Below are 16541 nucleotides of genomic sequence, written 5' to 3'. Positions count from 1 at the left end.
CATAAATCCCTTGTGACCGGGGGAATGGAAGACTCTTGTGTGCAACAGGGAGGAGCAATTGAATGACAGCGTCACAAAAAACAATTAATTGTTAAAACATTTTTAGCCTTTCTATCTATGGGTAACCGGGTTGACGTGTTATGCTCAACCCACTCAGTTTTCCACCACAAAACAAGAGAAAATGGCAAAAAAGAGTATAACCAGCTCATCTGCTTTTACATTATAATTTTACTGTTAAATGTTACATTTTTCATTTGAATTTAAAAAAAGGAATAGGATAGTTCATTTAACAGGGTTTACCTGAATGAATCACATTAAATAAATACTCTTCACAAATGACATTGTCAAAGCAACAATATAACTTAGGCTTCACAGTGTTGGTGAAAACTTGTAGAAATTTGTGGGTTAACATCTTCCTAGAAGTCACAGAGAGTGCACAGAGGAACATGGCAAAATGCATTATTGTGGCACTTTAGCAAGTCTATTCATATTAAAAATCAAATGTATTGAATTGTCCATGTGGTCACTTCATTTAATATAACAGGCTTTTAAAGATGCACTATGCAGAAATCAATCTGCCATTTCCTGGTTGCGAAAATTCTAATAGTTCGCTTAATTTCAGTTTTTGATGAAACAAGCAAGTACAGGGAAGAGAATCATTGTACTATGTAAACCGCCGTGAAATAGCGTTTCGATAACCCAAAATATTGTATTTTCAGCTGTTTGACGCTGGTGTACAAAAAAAACGAACGTAAAAGTTGCTAAATGAAAATTAAGACTGTGAAGCGTAGAAATAACCCACATAGAACATATATATACTGCTTCTAAGACTTGCTTTCAATGAGTGACAGATCTATAACTCATATTTCTGTGTGAATTAGGTCGGGTCGCGCAAAAAGTAACATATTGCAGCTTTAAAAATCAATATTGTCGCACAATTTCTACTAAAAATATCAAAGGGATGCAAAAGGGACTCATTTTGTAGAACGACCCACATAGGTTGAATGGCATATGTTGTGTATATACAGTACCTGTACATAGAAATAGAATGAATAGATTCTTTTTCTACGGGTATATATATATATATATGGGTCTGACTTATACTGTTAGCTTTTAAACAGCAGGAGACAGATGAGGAAATAGAGACAGAGAATGGGCCTGCAGTGTCAACCACATCCGGTTCTGCAAGGCGAGTGTTTTTTCACGTTTTTGTTATTTTGTGTTCTTTTTACACAATGTGACATCATCCATGCCTGCCATAATCCTTTCGGACACAAGGAGGCAGGGTTTGGCCTAAAGGCCATTTCCCCTTTTTAATGCACCGGTCAGTAGCCATGACAACCAAAGCCCTAGCTGTTTGTGTGTCTGTGTGTCGACAGGCATGATAGAGACAGCTCTAGTCTACTCACTGTGCTTCCTATTGTTAATCATGTGAAAGAAGAAGAAACCAGAATGCACAGCTCACCTGATCTCTCTAGAGCTGAGACCTGGGTAGATATGAAATGGCACTCCATTCTAGTGCACTGCTTTTGGACAGACGGAGCCTAATAGTAGTCCACTTTTATATTAGGAATATGGTGCCATTTTGGACGGAGCCAGAATGAAATGAAACAGGCCAGACTGTGTGAATGTTGCCGTCTGTAGAGGTGACTGTCTGTCGGGTGTCTATGCATACACAGGTATGCCTATTAGAATGTACTCTGTGGGTCCTGTCTGTCTGTGTTAGGTCTTTTAGAGGTTTGTGTGTGTTTCTGCATTTGAGTGTGTAGCATGAAGATTGCAGCCCTCCCCAGTCAGACACTGTGCCAGTGTGAGCTTTAGTGAAGCAGCCTTAATACAGACCAAGAGACCATGCTATAGTAACACACACACACACACACACACACACACACACACACACACACACACACACACACACACATGCAGCACTACGTTAAAGAGAAAACCCACTGATATCCCTACTTAACCACACTTTTATTGTCATTAATTTTGTGCAATATTTTTATTTTAATGCATGTGTATTTGAATAACTGTATAAAATGTAAACTAAAATGTTTTGAAAAATTGTAGATAAGGTGAAAGAATTGTCCCCCTTTCCCAAAGAAAAAAAGTATTCTAACCCCAACAACCTACATTCCGATGTTAAAAAAAAGAAGTATTTAGACTTGTTATATAAGTCTGTGTTTTTTGGGGGTTTTCTCACTCCTGATGAATCTGTGGTTTCCGTGCTGATGTGTCAGTAGCAGGAAAGAGGAGTGATCAGCCAGTCGAGCTAAAGCCTCTGGATGGAAAGCTAGCTCATTGGTCTAGCAATATAGGGGAGGGGCTTATTATCCATTTGAGCCTGTTTGGAGCGCAAACAAACATTACCTCCTGTTACATGAACCAATGACAGGAGAGACTTTGTCATCTGACCGATCGAATTGCAGGAATACTGTGTTCCTGTGAATCAATAGAATCACTGCTGAAGAGCACTTACTACCGGAGTTCTTCCATTGGCCGAACAGAGCTCCATTCCACTGCTGCCATTGGATGGAACTGTCCCTCGTCTGCTGTGATTGGCTGGCAATGAGCAGCTCTTGACTGTGATTGACAGTGTGAGGACATTAACTCTGAGCTGTGACACCTTTTTAAAGGGAGGTGGATATTTGTCCCCGGACTGGAGAGTTGACCAGGGGAACCCATAGGACTTCACCTTAAAAGCCTCCACACTTTCCTCCCGTTCAAGATGGCTTGGCTGTTGATGTTTTTTAATCCCTTGGGGACAGGTTTTCATAGCGTTTACCCCACATCAACATGATTCTGTGTTGTATAAATCATGAAATGAATGGGAACAGAATCTAATGGGTGAACACAATGAGACAACACAGCCTCGTAGATTTTGATGAAACGTTGCTGTGAAAAACTGGGATCTCCTAGTACATTATGAATCTATGATAATGAACCGTGTGCATATCTGTGTACAGTACGTGTCTATAGTGTGCCTAAATGTCTGTCAACTCTATTTTCATATTTTTCTTTAACAAAAGATAAAGATCAAACAGAATGTCATGGTCATTTTAGACTGAAAAGAACTCAAGACTCTAGAACCAGAGAAATCTAAAGATTTTAGAGCCAGGGGTGAGTTCTAGACTCTAGAACCAGGGGTGGCCATCCCTTTTCCTGGAGAACTACTGGCTTTTTCTTCAACCCTGCTCTGTTCTAATACACTCAATTTAGCCAATCAAGGTCTCGATGAGGAGCAGCTGAACCAGGTGTGTTAGAGCAGGGCTGGAGCAAAATCCTGCACAGGAGGGTAGCTCTCCAAGAGCAGAGTTGGAGACCCCTACTCTGTGGTGTTTTTTGCATCATGCTTATCAAACTATTCCTTTGGAGACGCTGAACTCCGATCAGTATAACACTAATAATAAAATGGTAACTAACTGACCACTGTGTGATGTGTCGCGCGTGTTGCTCTTCAGTGATCTCTCTCTCCTTCAGAGTCCCTTGCATCCTCCCACTCTGTCTCCCTTTTCTCCCTCACTCTTTTCCTCTCTGCAACCACACACTCCAGCTAGAGTTAGCAGGAGCTGCTGTTAGCAGCTTAACACGGTTTAGGAGATGTAGATTTGTAAAAAGATTCACACTCACCAGCTTAGCAGCAGTCTAGCCTAAGATGGCTGCAGGGCTTAGAGTAGCTGTAGGGCATCTCTCACTTACACACAACACAAATGATGCGTTCAAAACAACTGGGAACTTAAGGGGGGAAAATTGTTCCTACTAGGAAAAATAGTTTTGAACGGTCATCCAACTCGGAATTCTAATTCGAAAACTCAGGCATCTTTCTGGAGCTCCGACCTGAAGATCACTGACATCATGATTTGACCTTGTTTTTTTTCCAGAGTTCCCAGTTGTCTTGAAAGCACCAAAATACACTCCCCTTGGCAGCTGATTTGTAGCCAGTGCTATGTCATGATTTCTGTCGCTGCAAGGTGGCATCCTTGCATCTTCAGTGGCCAGTACTGTATTAATCTGTCTGGTCTATAGACTTTAATCTGATAGCTCCTGGGTATCTCATATCTGAGCCACATTATTCACTGATATACATTTGATAAGGAATGTCCCCAGGTCAGGGAGAATCTTTAGGCAAAAGGTCAGAGGTAGCCTATCCAGTGACACAAGCTATTAATAACAGTAATTATAGGGACAGACTGCATGTCAATCAACCACCCTGAGCAGGGCCAGTTCCAGGCATAAGTGACATGAGGTCACTTAGGGCCCCCAGACACAAGGGAACTCAGTCGGGCCTCAAACTTACTATTGAGAGTCATTCTCACTCAGATACTATATTAACATGGCATAAGTCATTACATTTGTAGAATTGCAGGAAATTAGCTGTAAAGTTGCAATGTCTAACTTTTTGGGTGAACCTGACCAAATTCACATAGAAATAAATGTGTTATAGATCTGTTATTCACATTGAAAACAAGTCTAAGAAGTGGTAGATATGTTTTATGTGTGCTATTTTTGTTTATACATCTTTTACTTTTGGTTTTCTACACCAGCTTCAAACAGCTGAAAATACAATATGTTTGGTTCTGGAAAATATATTTCACAGCAGTTCGGATGGTACAATGATTCTCTACACTATACTTGCTTGTTTTGTCACATAAACTGAAATTAGACGAACTATTTGAATTTTAGCAACCAGGAAATGTGACAGCAATTTCTGCATAGTGCATCTTTAAAACTGCAAACATGCAAAATGGGTAGAATTGCAGGAAATGTGTTATAAAATTTCGGCACCAAATTTCGCTTATGGCCCCCAGAAGGCTATAACTGGCCGTGACCACGAGACTGTATCTACTTTACTGATGCATTATGCAGTACCAGTCAAAAAATGGGACACCTACTTATTCAAGGGTTTTTCTTTATTTGTACTATTTTCTACATTGTGGAATAATACTGTAAACATCAAAACTATGAAATAACAAATATGGAATCATGTGGTAACTAAAAAAGTGTTAAACAAATCAAAATATAGCCGCCCTTTGACTTGATGACAGCTTTGCACACTCTTGGCATTCTCTCAACCAGCTTCATGAGGTAGTTTTGTTTTACCGCAGAGCACCAGTCTATGGCCCGTGACATGAACCGTCAAAAGCGGTGAGGGAGGAGCGCCCTTCTCAAATCGAGCAAGAATCTGTGCTGCTTGGAAGTGTTCAACAAGGCAGCATAGTGCACGGTCTAGAAATATACATCTCTTCTCCATAAAATATATGTTTGAATTTTCAAACTAGTTTTCATTGGGAAGTATAGTAATATTGTATTGTATCAAAAGCAATGTCACTTTTACATGTGAAAACACATAATCATACTCATTACTCCACACGTACTTAGTTACGTCACTTTTGTTTTGAGCTGACTTTGCTTACCTGGGCACCCAGCTTAATCGAATCCCCTCGGTGTTTGACAGGTTGTAGGGATTTTATTTCACAAGATCGCCTCAAAAGTAGTTATTAGAACTGTTCTGTAGATTTACTAGCTACAGTTGACGTTTACAGTTGAACTAATCTATTTCATAATGATTAATAGTGGGAGTTTTCAATCAATTGTCAAATCTGAGAGATGCACATACAGTAGACCTCTGACCACGGGCGCAACTTTGGTTTTACAAGAGGGGCAAATAACTATATATATATATTAGGTTTTTTTCTCCAGTTGTTTTACACTCTTAACATCCGCCCCCTCGGAGAGGTCCGCATGGTCCTAAAGCACACCATTACCCTTGTTTGTATCCCATTCCAATGATAAACCTGGGGGGGACAAAAATGCAATTTCATAATGTGGGGGACATGTCGTCCCCGTTCCCATCCCCAGTGAAAGTTGCTCCCGCAGGCCCATCTATCCCACATTTTTATTCTAGGTCCGTTATGTGAAATATTTTCTAAGTGGATTTTCTCAATGAAACACGGAAGGAGTTATATTAAGCTGGCTGGGGCTGGCCTGAACCGGGAAATTGCCCATCACCATCGGCGAAAGCAGGGAGGAATGCCCTTCTCAAAATCTGTCTTGGTCATGTTGTCAACAAGGCATCATTGTGCATTGTCCAGAAACATACAACATCTCTTTTCCATTAAATAAATGTTTGAATTTTCAAACTAGTTTTCCTTGGGAAGGCAGATAAAGCATTTAGGTCAAAACCAATCACATTTGCATGTGAAAACACAGAATCCTACTCATCACTCTACATGCTTTTTTGCGTCACTGTAGTTTTGAGTCGACATCGCAGTCGGCCAGAGCGGGGCACCCTGTTCACGCCCTGGAGGCAGGCAGGCAGGCAGCCTGGTTCCAAAACGAATGCAATCACTTATCACCCGCTTTAAACTCCACACACTGGGTAACCCGGGACAGATAAACGAATCCCTCATTCGCAAAGCTCATCTGCAGCTGGCTAACCAGCATCGTTATTGCTGCTGGGTGGAACGTGCTTCTAGCCAATCAATAGTCTTCTTACTAGCGGCTGTTATGTTGTTGGGTTTGTTTGGTTTCTTGCGTGCCTGTCTTTGGAAGGAGAGAGCGTGATGCAAACGGGACTATAACGGGCCATAACCCTCAACAGACGGTTAGCTAGACACGCCGGTAAAACTAAGACATCGGCGAACCAAGAAAAACGATGGTTTTAAAGATTCGAGACCAGGTAGGTTGTGGGCCAATTAGCAACTATCCTAGTTAACGTTACTGAAAGAAACCGCTTGTCGTTTAGCTAAATTAGCCTACATTTGGGTCGTTTGCATAAAGTAATAACGACTCGAAACCCTTATAATTAGCTAGTTAGCTATATATTTAGCCGAAGTTAAAGCCTGGTAGATATGTAAGTTATATTGCTTTAGCCAACTTATTTTTGCCAGAAAATTACTTTGTTAAAGCATAGCTACATGGAAAGTCACCTGGCGCCATGACAGATAACTCTCAGCTGGTCAGCAACAGGTGTAAAGTCCAAAAGGGGTGTTTGCACGTGAGTGTATCCAAAGGTTGACACTCTACAAGTTGTTTAGTGTACTGCCCACTCACAAGAGCATGCACCCTTTGTCTGCCAATATCCTTCCAATATACACACACTTGCCTTTAACACTCCCTGTCTGTTATAGTAGGCTAGTCTATTCTCCAGTTCCTAGGGTGTTTTGATTCTTCTGAAATGTGTTTTTAGGAATACACACACCAGTGTCAATTTTGGCATGTAAATCTTGGTGGGGCAAACTCAACAACAACAAAAAATATCGATGCATGCCAGCAAAGCCACAACACTAACGGTGACAAACGGCGTCCACAAACTGTTCGTTAAGGCTTATTTACTGCCTTATAAAAAATAAAAAAAACAGCTGATTTAGCAGACTTCAAATCACATTTTATTGGTCACAAACACATGGTTAGCAGATGTTTTTGCGAGTGTAGCGAAATGCTTCTGCTTCTAGATCTGACAGAGCAGCAGTATCTAACAGGTAATATCTAACAAATTTCACAACAAAACCTAATACACACACTCTAGTAAAGGAATGGGATAAGAATATATAAAATATATGGATGAGCAGTGACAGAGCAGCTTAGATGGTATAGAATAGATCATGTAGGATACAGTATATACATATCTCGCATTACTTATCTCATATGTAAACACTCTTAAAGTGGTATTATTAAAGTGCCTTGTGTTCCATTTATTAAAGTGGCCAATGATATCAAGTCTGTAGGTGGGCAGCTGCTTCTGTGCTAGTGATGGCTGTTTAACAATCTGATGGCCTTGAGAGAGAAGCTTTTTTTCAATCTCTGTCCCATCTTTGATGCACCTGTACTGACCTCGCCTTCTGGATGGAAGCAGGGTGAACAGGCAGTAGTTCGGGTGGATATTGTCCTTGATGATATTTTTTGCCATCCCATGACATCGGGTGTTGTAGGTGTCCTGGAGGGCAGGTAGTTTGCTCCCAGTTATGTGTTGTGCAGACCTCACTACCCTCTGGAGAGTACTGCGGTTGTGGGTGGTGCAGTTGCCGTACCAGGCGGTGATACAGCCCTACAGGATGCTCTCGATTGTGCACCTGTAAAAGTTAGAGGGTTTTTGGTGACAAGCCACGTTTATTTTCAGCCTCCTGAGGTTGAAGAGGCACTATTGCGCCTTCTTCACCACACTGTCTGTGTGCGTGTACCATTTCAGTTTGTCGGTGATATGTACACCGAGGAACTTTCCAGCTTCTCCACTGCTGTCCTGTCGATGTGGATAGACTTGCTTAAACAAATGTGGTTTCTACTGACTATGGCATAAGTGGACAACGAGCACATACGAGGCAATTTGTCATTTTGATTATAAACTGGGTGGTTCACACCCTGAATGCTGATTGACTGAAAGCTGTTGTATATCAGACCGAATACCACTGATATGACAAAACATTTATTTATACTGCTGTAATTGCGTTGGTAACCAGTTTATAATAGCAATAAGGCTCCTTGGGGGTTTGTTGTATATGGCCAATATACCATGACTAAGGGCTGTATCCAGGCACTCCATGTTGCGTCATGCTTAAGAACAGCCCTTAGACATGGTATATTACCCATATACCCACACCCCCTCGGGCCTTATTGCTTAATTAAGACATTAATGAGCTAGTACGGATGTAGTCAATATAACTATTTGTTCAGCACTTTTGAAATGTACAGCGACAGAATTCAGAACATGGGCCGTTCTTACAGTATTCTCCCTGTACATCCATAGGATAAATAAATGGGGCATATAAACAGACAATGAAAGCTCTTATTCAATGATTACATTTCTCTAAAACAGGCTATAGGCTACATGTGCACCACCAAGTTAGAACAGTAGGCTAAATTGTGAGGGGGGAAAGGGAACAAATTATTAGGGTGAGGCACATGGGCTACGAACAGCTTACTACAAAACATACACAGCATATTACATAATTTTTGCAGCAGCATACAAGACATTTTTGGACTCACCTTGATGTACTGGATTCTTTTCAACAGGAAGGTGGCGCGGTGGACCTTTGTGGGCAAATTTGGTCATCAAACTTTGTAATCAAAGTCTGGCATTCTCTGGATTTATGGTGCTTTTGAGACAACTGGGAACTCTGGGAAATAAACAAGATTGAATCATGACGTCGGTGATCTTCAGGTCGGAGCTTTTGAAAGAGGACTGAGTTCCCAACTTGGAATACCGAGTTGGATGACTGTCCCCCCCCCCCCCCCCCCCCCCCCGCCCCCAGAGTTCCCAATTGTCTTGAACTCACTGAAGTCTGAGATTTCCCAGTTCTGAGTTTCCAGTTGTTTTGAATGCGGCAGAAGTCATGCTGGATTGACAGCATGGCCAATGTTGAATGTTTATCCTTTTAAGCTTGGAAAAGAGACCCTTAAACCCAGACGTGGACCACACACCCACTCCACTGAATAGCAGATTAGGGATTGCTTGCAGTTAGCCACTGATTCCTTCCAAACCACTCATTGTTTAATTTGCCATTTTGTACTGATACGTTTTATCTATAATTTCTCTTCATAAAATGATTTGCCATTAGATTGTCGACTTGTTTCATGATGATGACTGTTAGCTTGGTAGCTAAGATTTTGAAAATATGATGTTGACATGATCAGTCCAACCAAAGCTACGATAGATATAACGTGATTTCATGTCATTTTATCTGTGCCCAATGACCTTGAGCCTACTTGGATGGGCACTTCTAATATAACTCTATGGCAGCACCCAAGGGGCTTGAATTTTCTAGCTCTACCTGGAAATTTTGCAGTGACGTAATGTCCCCATGACTGACAGAACACTGAGCCAATCACGGCGCAACTAGAGAACATTACCAATCCCCTGACTCAAATGTACAGTAAATGTAAACATTCAGAAATGAACAGTAAACTCACAAAAGTTTCAAAAGAAAATTAACATTACAAATGTGACCGACCGGCTCGATTCGGTCTTATGTAGCAAAATTTGAAATTGTGTTTTTTACATTGAACAAAAGTTGAGACTCTAGAACATGGTATATCATACACTACAGTTGAGGAACAATGGGAAAGTAATTATGCTTTGAAAGTTGATAAACTTGTAAACCCACTTTTGAGAAAATGGCCCTGGAATGTTTTGGTACACCTACTGGAGAGCTCTTTGTCTACATCCATTCAGCATCGTTCACACCCTGTTAATCCTTAGCCCCACCCATCTCTTTAAGGATTCACGTGAGGTCATGTGCTAAACAGAGCGACTACTGTAGTGTACTAAACAACCAAATATTTCAAGACTAAAGGCAGTTGTTGCAGTGATATCATGAACACTCACAACCATGGATGAACGATTCTCCCTCTCTGTCACGGGTGCCATGGTTTCCCTTAGTTTGAAGATGTATAAAACACCCGTCTCCAGATTACAACATCCTTCTAGTGTGTTCCATTTTCGAAGCCCTCTGCATATTTGCAATCTAATGCCAGAATTTTTTCCATCTCCTTAGCTATCATACTCTGCTTCGGGTCTTCTTGGGTATGACGCTACAAGCTTGGCACGTGCAATTGGGGATTTTCTCTCATTCTTCTTTGCAGATCCTCTCACGCTCTGTCAGGTTGGATGGGGAGCATCGCTGCACAGCTATTTTCAGGTCTCTCCAGAGATGTTCGATCAGGTTTAAGTCCAGGCTCTGGCTGGGCCACTCAAGGACATTGAGACTTGTCCCGAAGCCACTCCTGCGTTGTCTTGGCTGTGTGCTTAGGGTCGTTGTCCTGTTGGAAGGTGAACCTTCGCCCCAGTCTGAGGTCCTGAGCTCTCTGGAGCAGGTTTTCATCAAGGATCTCTCTGTACTTTACTCTGTTGATCTCTCCCTCGATCCTGACTAGTCTCCCAGTCCCTGCCGCTGAAAAATATCCCCACAGCATGATGCTGCCACCACCACGCTTCACCGTAGGGATGGTGCCAGGTTACTCTAGACGTGCGTGCCTTTCCAAGTACAGACAGGATCTGTGCCTTTCCAAATCATGTCCAATAAATTTAATTTACCACAGGTTGACTCCCAAGTTGTAGAAACAGCTCAAGAAATAATGTTAATAATTGTTTTTTATTTTTAATACATTTGCAAAAATGTGTAACCTATATTTGCTTTCTTATTATGGGGTGTTGATTGCTGAGGATTTTTTTTATTTAATCAAATTTAGAATAAGGCTGTAATCTAAAAAAAAATGGAAAAAGTCAATGTGTCTGAATACTTTCCGAAGGCGCAGAGGATTTTCCCAAGGTTGCTGTTGATGCATATCCCCCGGTTGTTATTGGGGTCAAATTTGTCTCCACTTTTGCGGATCGAGGTGATCAGTCCTTGGTTCCAAATATTGGGGAAGATGCCAGAGCTGAGGATGATGTTATTGAGTTTAAGTATAGGCAATTGGAGTTTGTTGTCTATATATTATGTAATTTCATTTAGGATGCCATCAACCCCACAGGCCTTTTTGGTTTGTATTTTTTTTCTGTAGTTCATTCAGTGTAGTTGGAGAATCCAGTGGGCTCTGGTAGTGTTTAATAGCTAATTCTAAGTTTTGTAAATTATCATGTATATGTTGTTGTTCTTTGTTATAGAGCCAAAAATATTTGAGAAGTGATTTATCCATATATCTCCATTTTGTTTGTTTAGTGTGTTCCAATAACATTGAGCCGATTTCTGACATGCTGTTCCTTATTTTTTTCATATTGTATTTCTCTACTGTTTGTGTTGCATTCTTAGTGCCTTCAGAAAGTATTCATACCACTTGACTTATTCCACATTTTGTGTCATAGCCTGAATTCAAATTTGATTAAGTAGATTTGTGTCACCCATATACACACACTACATATTGACAAAGTGAAAACATGTTTTTAGAAATGTATTCACACCCCTTTGCTATGACACTCCTCACTCCAAATTGAGCTCAGGTACATCCAATTATTTTTGTTATCATCGTTGATGTCACTACAATTTGATTGGAGTCCACCTGTGGCCAATTCAGTTGTTTGGACATGATTTAGGTCCCACAGTTGGCAGTGCATGTCAGCAGAAACTATACCATGAAGTCCAAGGAACTGTCTGTATATTTCTGAGATAGAATTGTGATGAGGCATATATCTGGGGAAGGGTATAAAACTATTTCTAGAGTGGAACTACCCAGACTCTGCCTAAAGCTTTCTCGTCCGAACAAACTGAGCAACCGGGCAAGAAGGACCTTAGTCAAGTTGATGACCAAGAACCCAATGACCACTCTGACAGAAATACAGCGATCCTTGGCTGAGATGGGAGAACCTGTCAGAAGGACAACAGTCTCTACAGCACTTCACCAATCTGGGCTTTATGGGAGTGGCCAGATGGAATCCAGTGCTGAGAAAAAGGCACATGACATCACGTCTGGAGTTTGCAACAAAAAAATGCATGTGAAAGACTGATGATAAAGCATAAGATTCTATGGTTTGATGAGACTAAAATGTAACTCTTTGGCCTGAATAAAAAACACTGTCTGGGGAGAACCAGGCACAGCTCATCACCCGTCTAACACCATCCCTACTGTGAAGTATGGTGGTGGCAGCATCATGCTATGGTGATTATTTTCAGCGGCAGGGACTGGGAGACTGGTAAGGATAGACTGAACAATGAATGGATCCTAATATAGACAAATCCTTGATTAGAACCTGCTTCAGAGTGCAAACAACCAAGGAGACTGGAATGTAAATCTTTGCCCAAGGTCAATGACCCCAAACATACACCCAAAGCAATACTGTGAATTGGACAAGGATGTGAAAGTTCTTGAGTGGCCCAGCAAAAGCCCAGACTTAAATCCCTTTGAAAATCTGTGGAAAGACTTGAAAATTGCTGTTTACCGCCGCTCTCCATCTAACTTAACCCCCCCTAGATTTGATGTCCGCTCCCCTGCGGAAATTGAGTTAGCATAATCAGAAAATCCCTATTAAAATATATTAGTTTAAGCTAGAGATCTGATGCGCCTCAATCCGCAGATGTTGCACTTCCGCATCTACGGTAAAAAGTGTCAGAGCTAGAAAGGTGTTTGTCAGACCATGAGACATCCCGAAAATCGTTCTTCTCGCAAAATCGTCTGTAGCGTCTGAACGGTTTGGCCTACAAACTACACTGAACAAAAATACAAACACTATGTAAAGTGTTGGTCCCATGTTTCATGAGCTGAAATAAGATCCCAGAAATGTTGCGTATGCACAAAAAGCATATTTCTCTCAAAAGCACAAATTTGTATTTCATCCCTGTTAGTGAGCATTTCTCCTTTCATTTCTCCTATGAATCATTGAAATTGTTGCATGTTGCGTTTATATTTTTGTTCTGTATATTATGACCCCTCTATGGAAAGATGAGACTCTCACAAACACAATGGTGGTCTCCGTTTTGCTCCAAGACCCCCCCCCCCCCAACAAGCCTCTTGGGACTTGTCTGATCTGCAGCTGATCTGCCAACTTTTGTCTGTAGCGTCCGACCAGTTTGGGGTACACACTAATATGACCCCTCTCTCATGAACACGCACATGTTTTGCTCTAGGATGCTCACAAGACTCATCTGAAGGTCCCCAGGTACCAGTAGAATTTTTTTTTAATGGAAGTACAGTGAATGTATTGAGACTCTTTAGCGCCAAAAATAAGGGGTTAAATATTTGTCAAAAAGACGATAAAAATAAAAAATCCTGATCTTTCTTAGTGCATTCGGAAAGTATTCAGACCAGATTCAGATGCACATTTGTGGCCTGCTGGAGGTCATTTTGCAGGGCTCTGGCAGTGCACCTCCTTGCACAAAGGCGGAGGTAGCGGTCCTGCTGCTGGGTTGTTGCCCTCCTACGGCCTCCTCCACGTCTCCTGATGTACTGGCCTGTCTCCTTGTAGCGCCTCCATGCTCTGGACACGACGCTGACAGACACAGCAAACCTTTTTGCCACAGCTCGCATTGATGTGCCATCCTGGATGAACTGCACTACCTGAGCCACTTGTGTGGGTTGTAGACTCCGTCTCATGCTACCACTAGAGTGAGAGCACCGCCAGCATTCAAAAGTGACCAAAACATCAGCCAGGAAGCATAGGAACTGAGAAGTGGTCTGTGGTCACCACCTGCAGAATCACTCCTTTTTTGGGGGTGTCTTGCTAATTGCCTATAATTTCCACGTTTTGTCTATTCCATTTGCACAACAGCATGTGCAATTTATTGTCAATCAGTGTTGCTTCCTAAGTGGACAGTTTGATTTCACAGAAGTGTGATTGACTTGGAGTTACATTGTGTTGTTTAAGTGTTCCCTTTATTTTTTTATGCAGTGTATAAGCTCCCACAGTTGACAGTGCATGTCACAGCAGAAACCAAGCCATGAGGTCGAAGAAATTATACGTAGAGCTCCATGACCTGATTGTGCCGAGGCATAGATCTGGGGAAGGGTACCAAAAAATGTCTGCATTATTGAAGGTCCCCAAGATCACCATCATTCTTAAATGGAAGAAGTTTGGAACCACCAAGACTCTTCCTAGACCTGGCTGCCTGGCCAAATTGAGCAATCGGGGGAGAGGGGCCTTGGTCAGGGAGTGGACCAAGAACCCAATGGTCACTCTGACAGAGCTCTAGAGTTCCTCTGTGGAGATGCGAGAACCTTCCAGAAGGACAACCATCTCTGCAGCACTCCACCAATAAGGCCTTTATGGTAGAGTAGCCAGACGGAAGACACTCTTCAGTAAAAGGCATGTGACAGCCCGCTTGGAGTTTGCTAAAAGCCTCTCAGACCATGAGAAACAAGATTCTCTGGTCTGATGAAACCAAAATTGAACTCTTTGGCCTGAATGCCAAGCGGCACTTCTGGAGGACACCTGGCACCATCCCTACGGTGAAGCGTGGGGGTGGCAGCATCAAGCGCTGGGGATGTTTTTCAGCAGCAGAGACTGGGAGACTAGTCAGGATCAAGGGAAAGATGAACAGAGTGATCCTTGATGAGAACCTGCTCCAGAGCCCTCAGGACCTCAGACTGGGGCGAAGGTTCAGCTTTCTAACAGGACAACGACCTAAGCACACAGCCAAGACACGGCAGGAGTGACTTCAGGACAAGTCTCTGAATGTCCTTGATTGGACCAGCCAGAGCCCGGACTTGAACATGATCGAACATCTCTGGAGGGACCTGAAAATAGCTGTGCAGCAACGCTCCACATCTAACCTGACAGAGCTTGAGAGGATCTGCAGAGAAGAATGGGAGAAACTCCCCAAATACAGATGTGCCAAGCTTGTAGTGTCATACCCAAGAAGACTCAAGGCTGTAATTGCTGCCAAAGGTGCTTCAACAAAGTACTGAGTAAAGGGTCTTAATACTTATGTAAATGGAATATTTCAGTTTTATGTTTTTAATACGTTTGTACAAAAAAAAATATAACCTGTTTTTGGTTATTCATTGTGGGGTATTGTGTAGATTGAGAGGGGGGGGGGGGGGGACAATGTATTACATTTTAGAATAAGGCTGTAACAACAAAATGTGTAAAGGCAAGGATTCTGAATGCTTTCCGAATTTCATATAGGACAGACTTGAGAACAAACTTCCTTTTTAGATAGTCCCCAAGAAACTATCTGTTATTCAATGCGTTTGTATGGGCTAATAGCAGTAAGGTGAAATACACATTTTCATCAAATAATATAAAATCTATATATATTTTGATACTTCAAGGGGTCTTAAAATTCTACATCAAATAGTAAAATTATCCTTGGTATGACCTTCTTAAAACAATTCCATATAGCTTAGTAGAACCCTTCCCCTGGCTTAGACAGGGTTTAGACTGTTTAGTGCCAAAATAAGGGGATATATATATATATATATATATATATATATATATATATACACACACACACACACACACACACACACACACACACACACACACACACACACACACACACACACACACACACACACACACACACACACACACACACACACACACACACACACACACACACACACACACACACAGTGGGGCAAAAAAGTATTTAGTCAGCCACCAATTGTGCAAGTTCTCCCACTTAAAAAGATGAGAGAGGCCTGTAATTGTCATCATAGGTACACTTCAACTATGACAGACAAAATGAGGGGAAAAAATGCAGAAAATCACATTGTAGGATTTGTAATGAATTTATTTACAAATTATGGTGGAAAATAAGTTTTTGGTCAATAACAAAAGTTTCTCAATACTTTGTTATATACCCTTTGTTGGCAATGACAGAGGTCAAACGTTTTCTGTAAGTCTTCACAAGGTTTTCACACACTGTTGCTGATATTTTGGCCAATTCCTCCATGCAGATCTCCTCTAGAGCAGTGATGTTTTGGGGCTGTTGCTGGACAACATGGACTTTCAACTCCCTCCAAAGATTTTCTATAGGGTTGAGATCTGGAGACTGGCTAGGCCACTCCAGGACCTTGAAATGCTTCTTACGAAGCCACTCCTTCGTTGCCCGGGCGGTGTGTTTGGGATCATAGTTATGCTGAAAGACCCAGCCACGTTTCATCTTCAATGC

At 41.7% G+C, this 16541-nt stretch overlaps 1 protein-coding gene across 1 annotated transcript in view; it reads left to right on the top strand.

Moving 5' to 3' along the window:
• The first annotated feature begins 6522 nt into the window (after positions 1-6522).
• LOC129819910 (serine/threonine-protein phosphatase 6 regulatory ankyrin repeat subunit A-like) overlaps positions 6523-16541 on the top strand; it is a 60705-nt gene continuing 50686 nt past the window's right edge. Inside the window, exon 1 of the mRNA XM_055876603.1 lies at positions 6523-6679. Coding sequence (XP_055732578.1) covers positions 6656-6679 — 24 coding nt within the window. The 5' untranslated portion in view covers positions 6523-6655. The remainder of the gene's footprint in view (positions 6680-16541) is intronic.

Source organism: Salvelinus fontinalis, chromosome 22, assembly GCF_029448725.1.
Source record: "Salvelinus fontinalis isolate EN_2023a chromosome 22, ASM2944872v1, whole genome shotgun sequence".
NCBI classification, from domain to species: Eukaryota; Metazoa; Chordata; class Actinopteri; order Salmoniformes; family Salmonidae; genus Salvelinus; species Salvelinus fontinalis.
The sequence above is the reverse complement of the archived record's forward strand: the minus strand, read 5'-3'. Positions and strand labels throughout refer to the sequence as shown.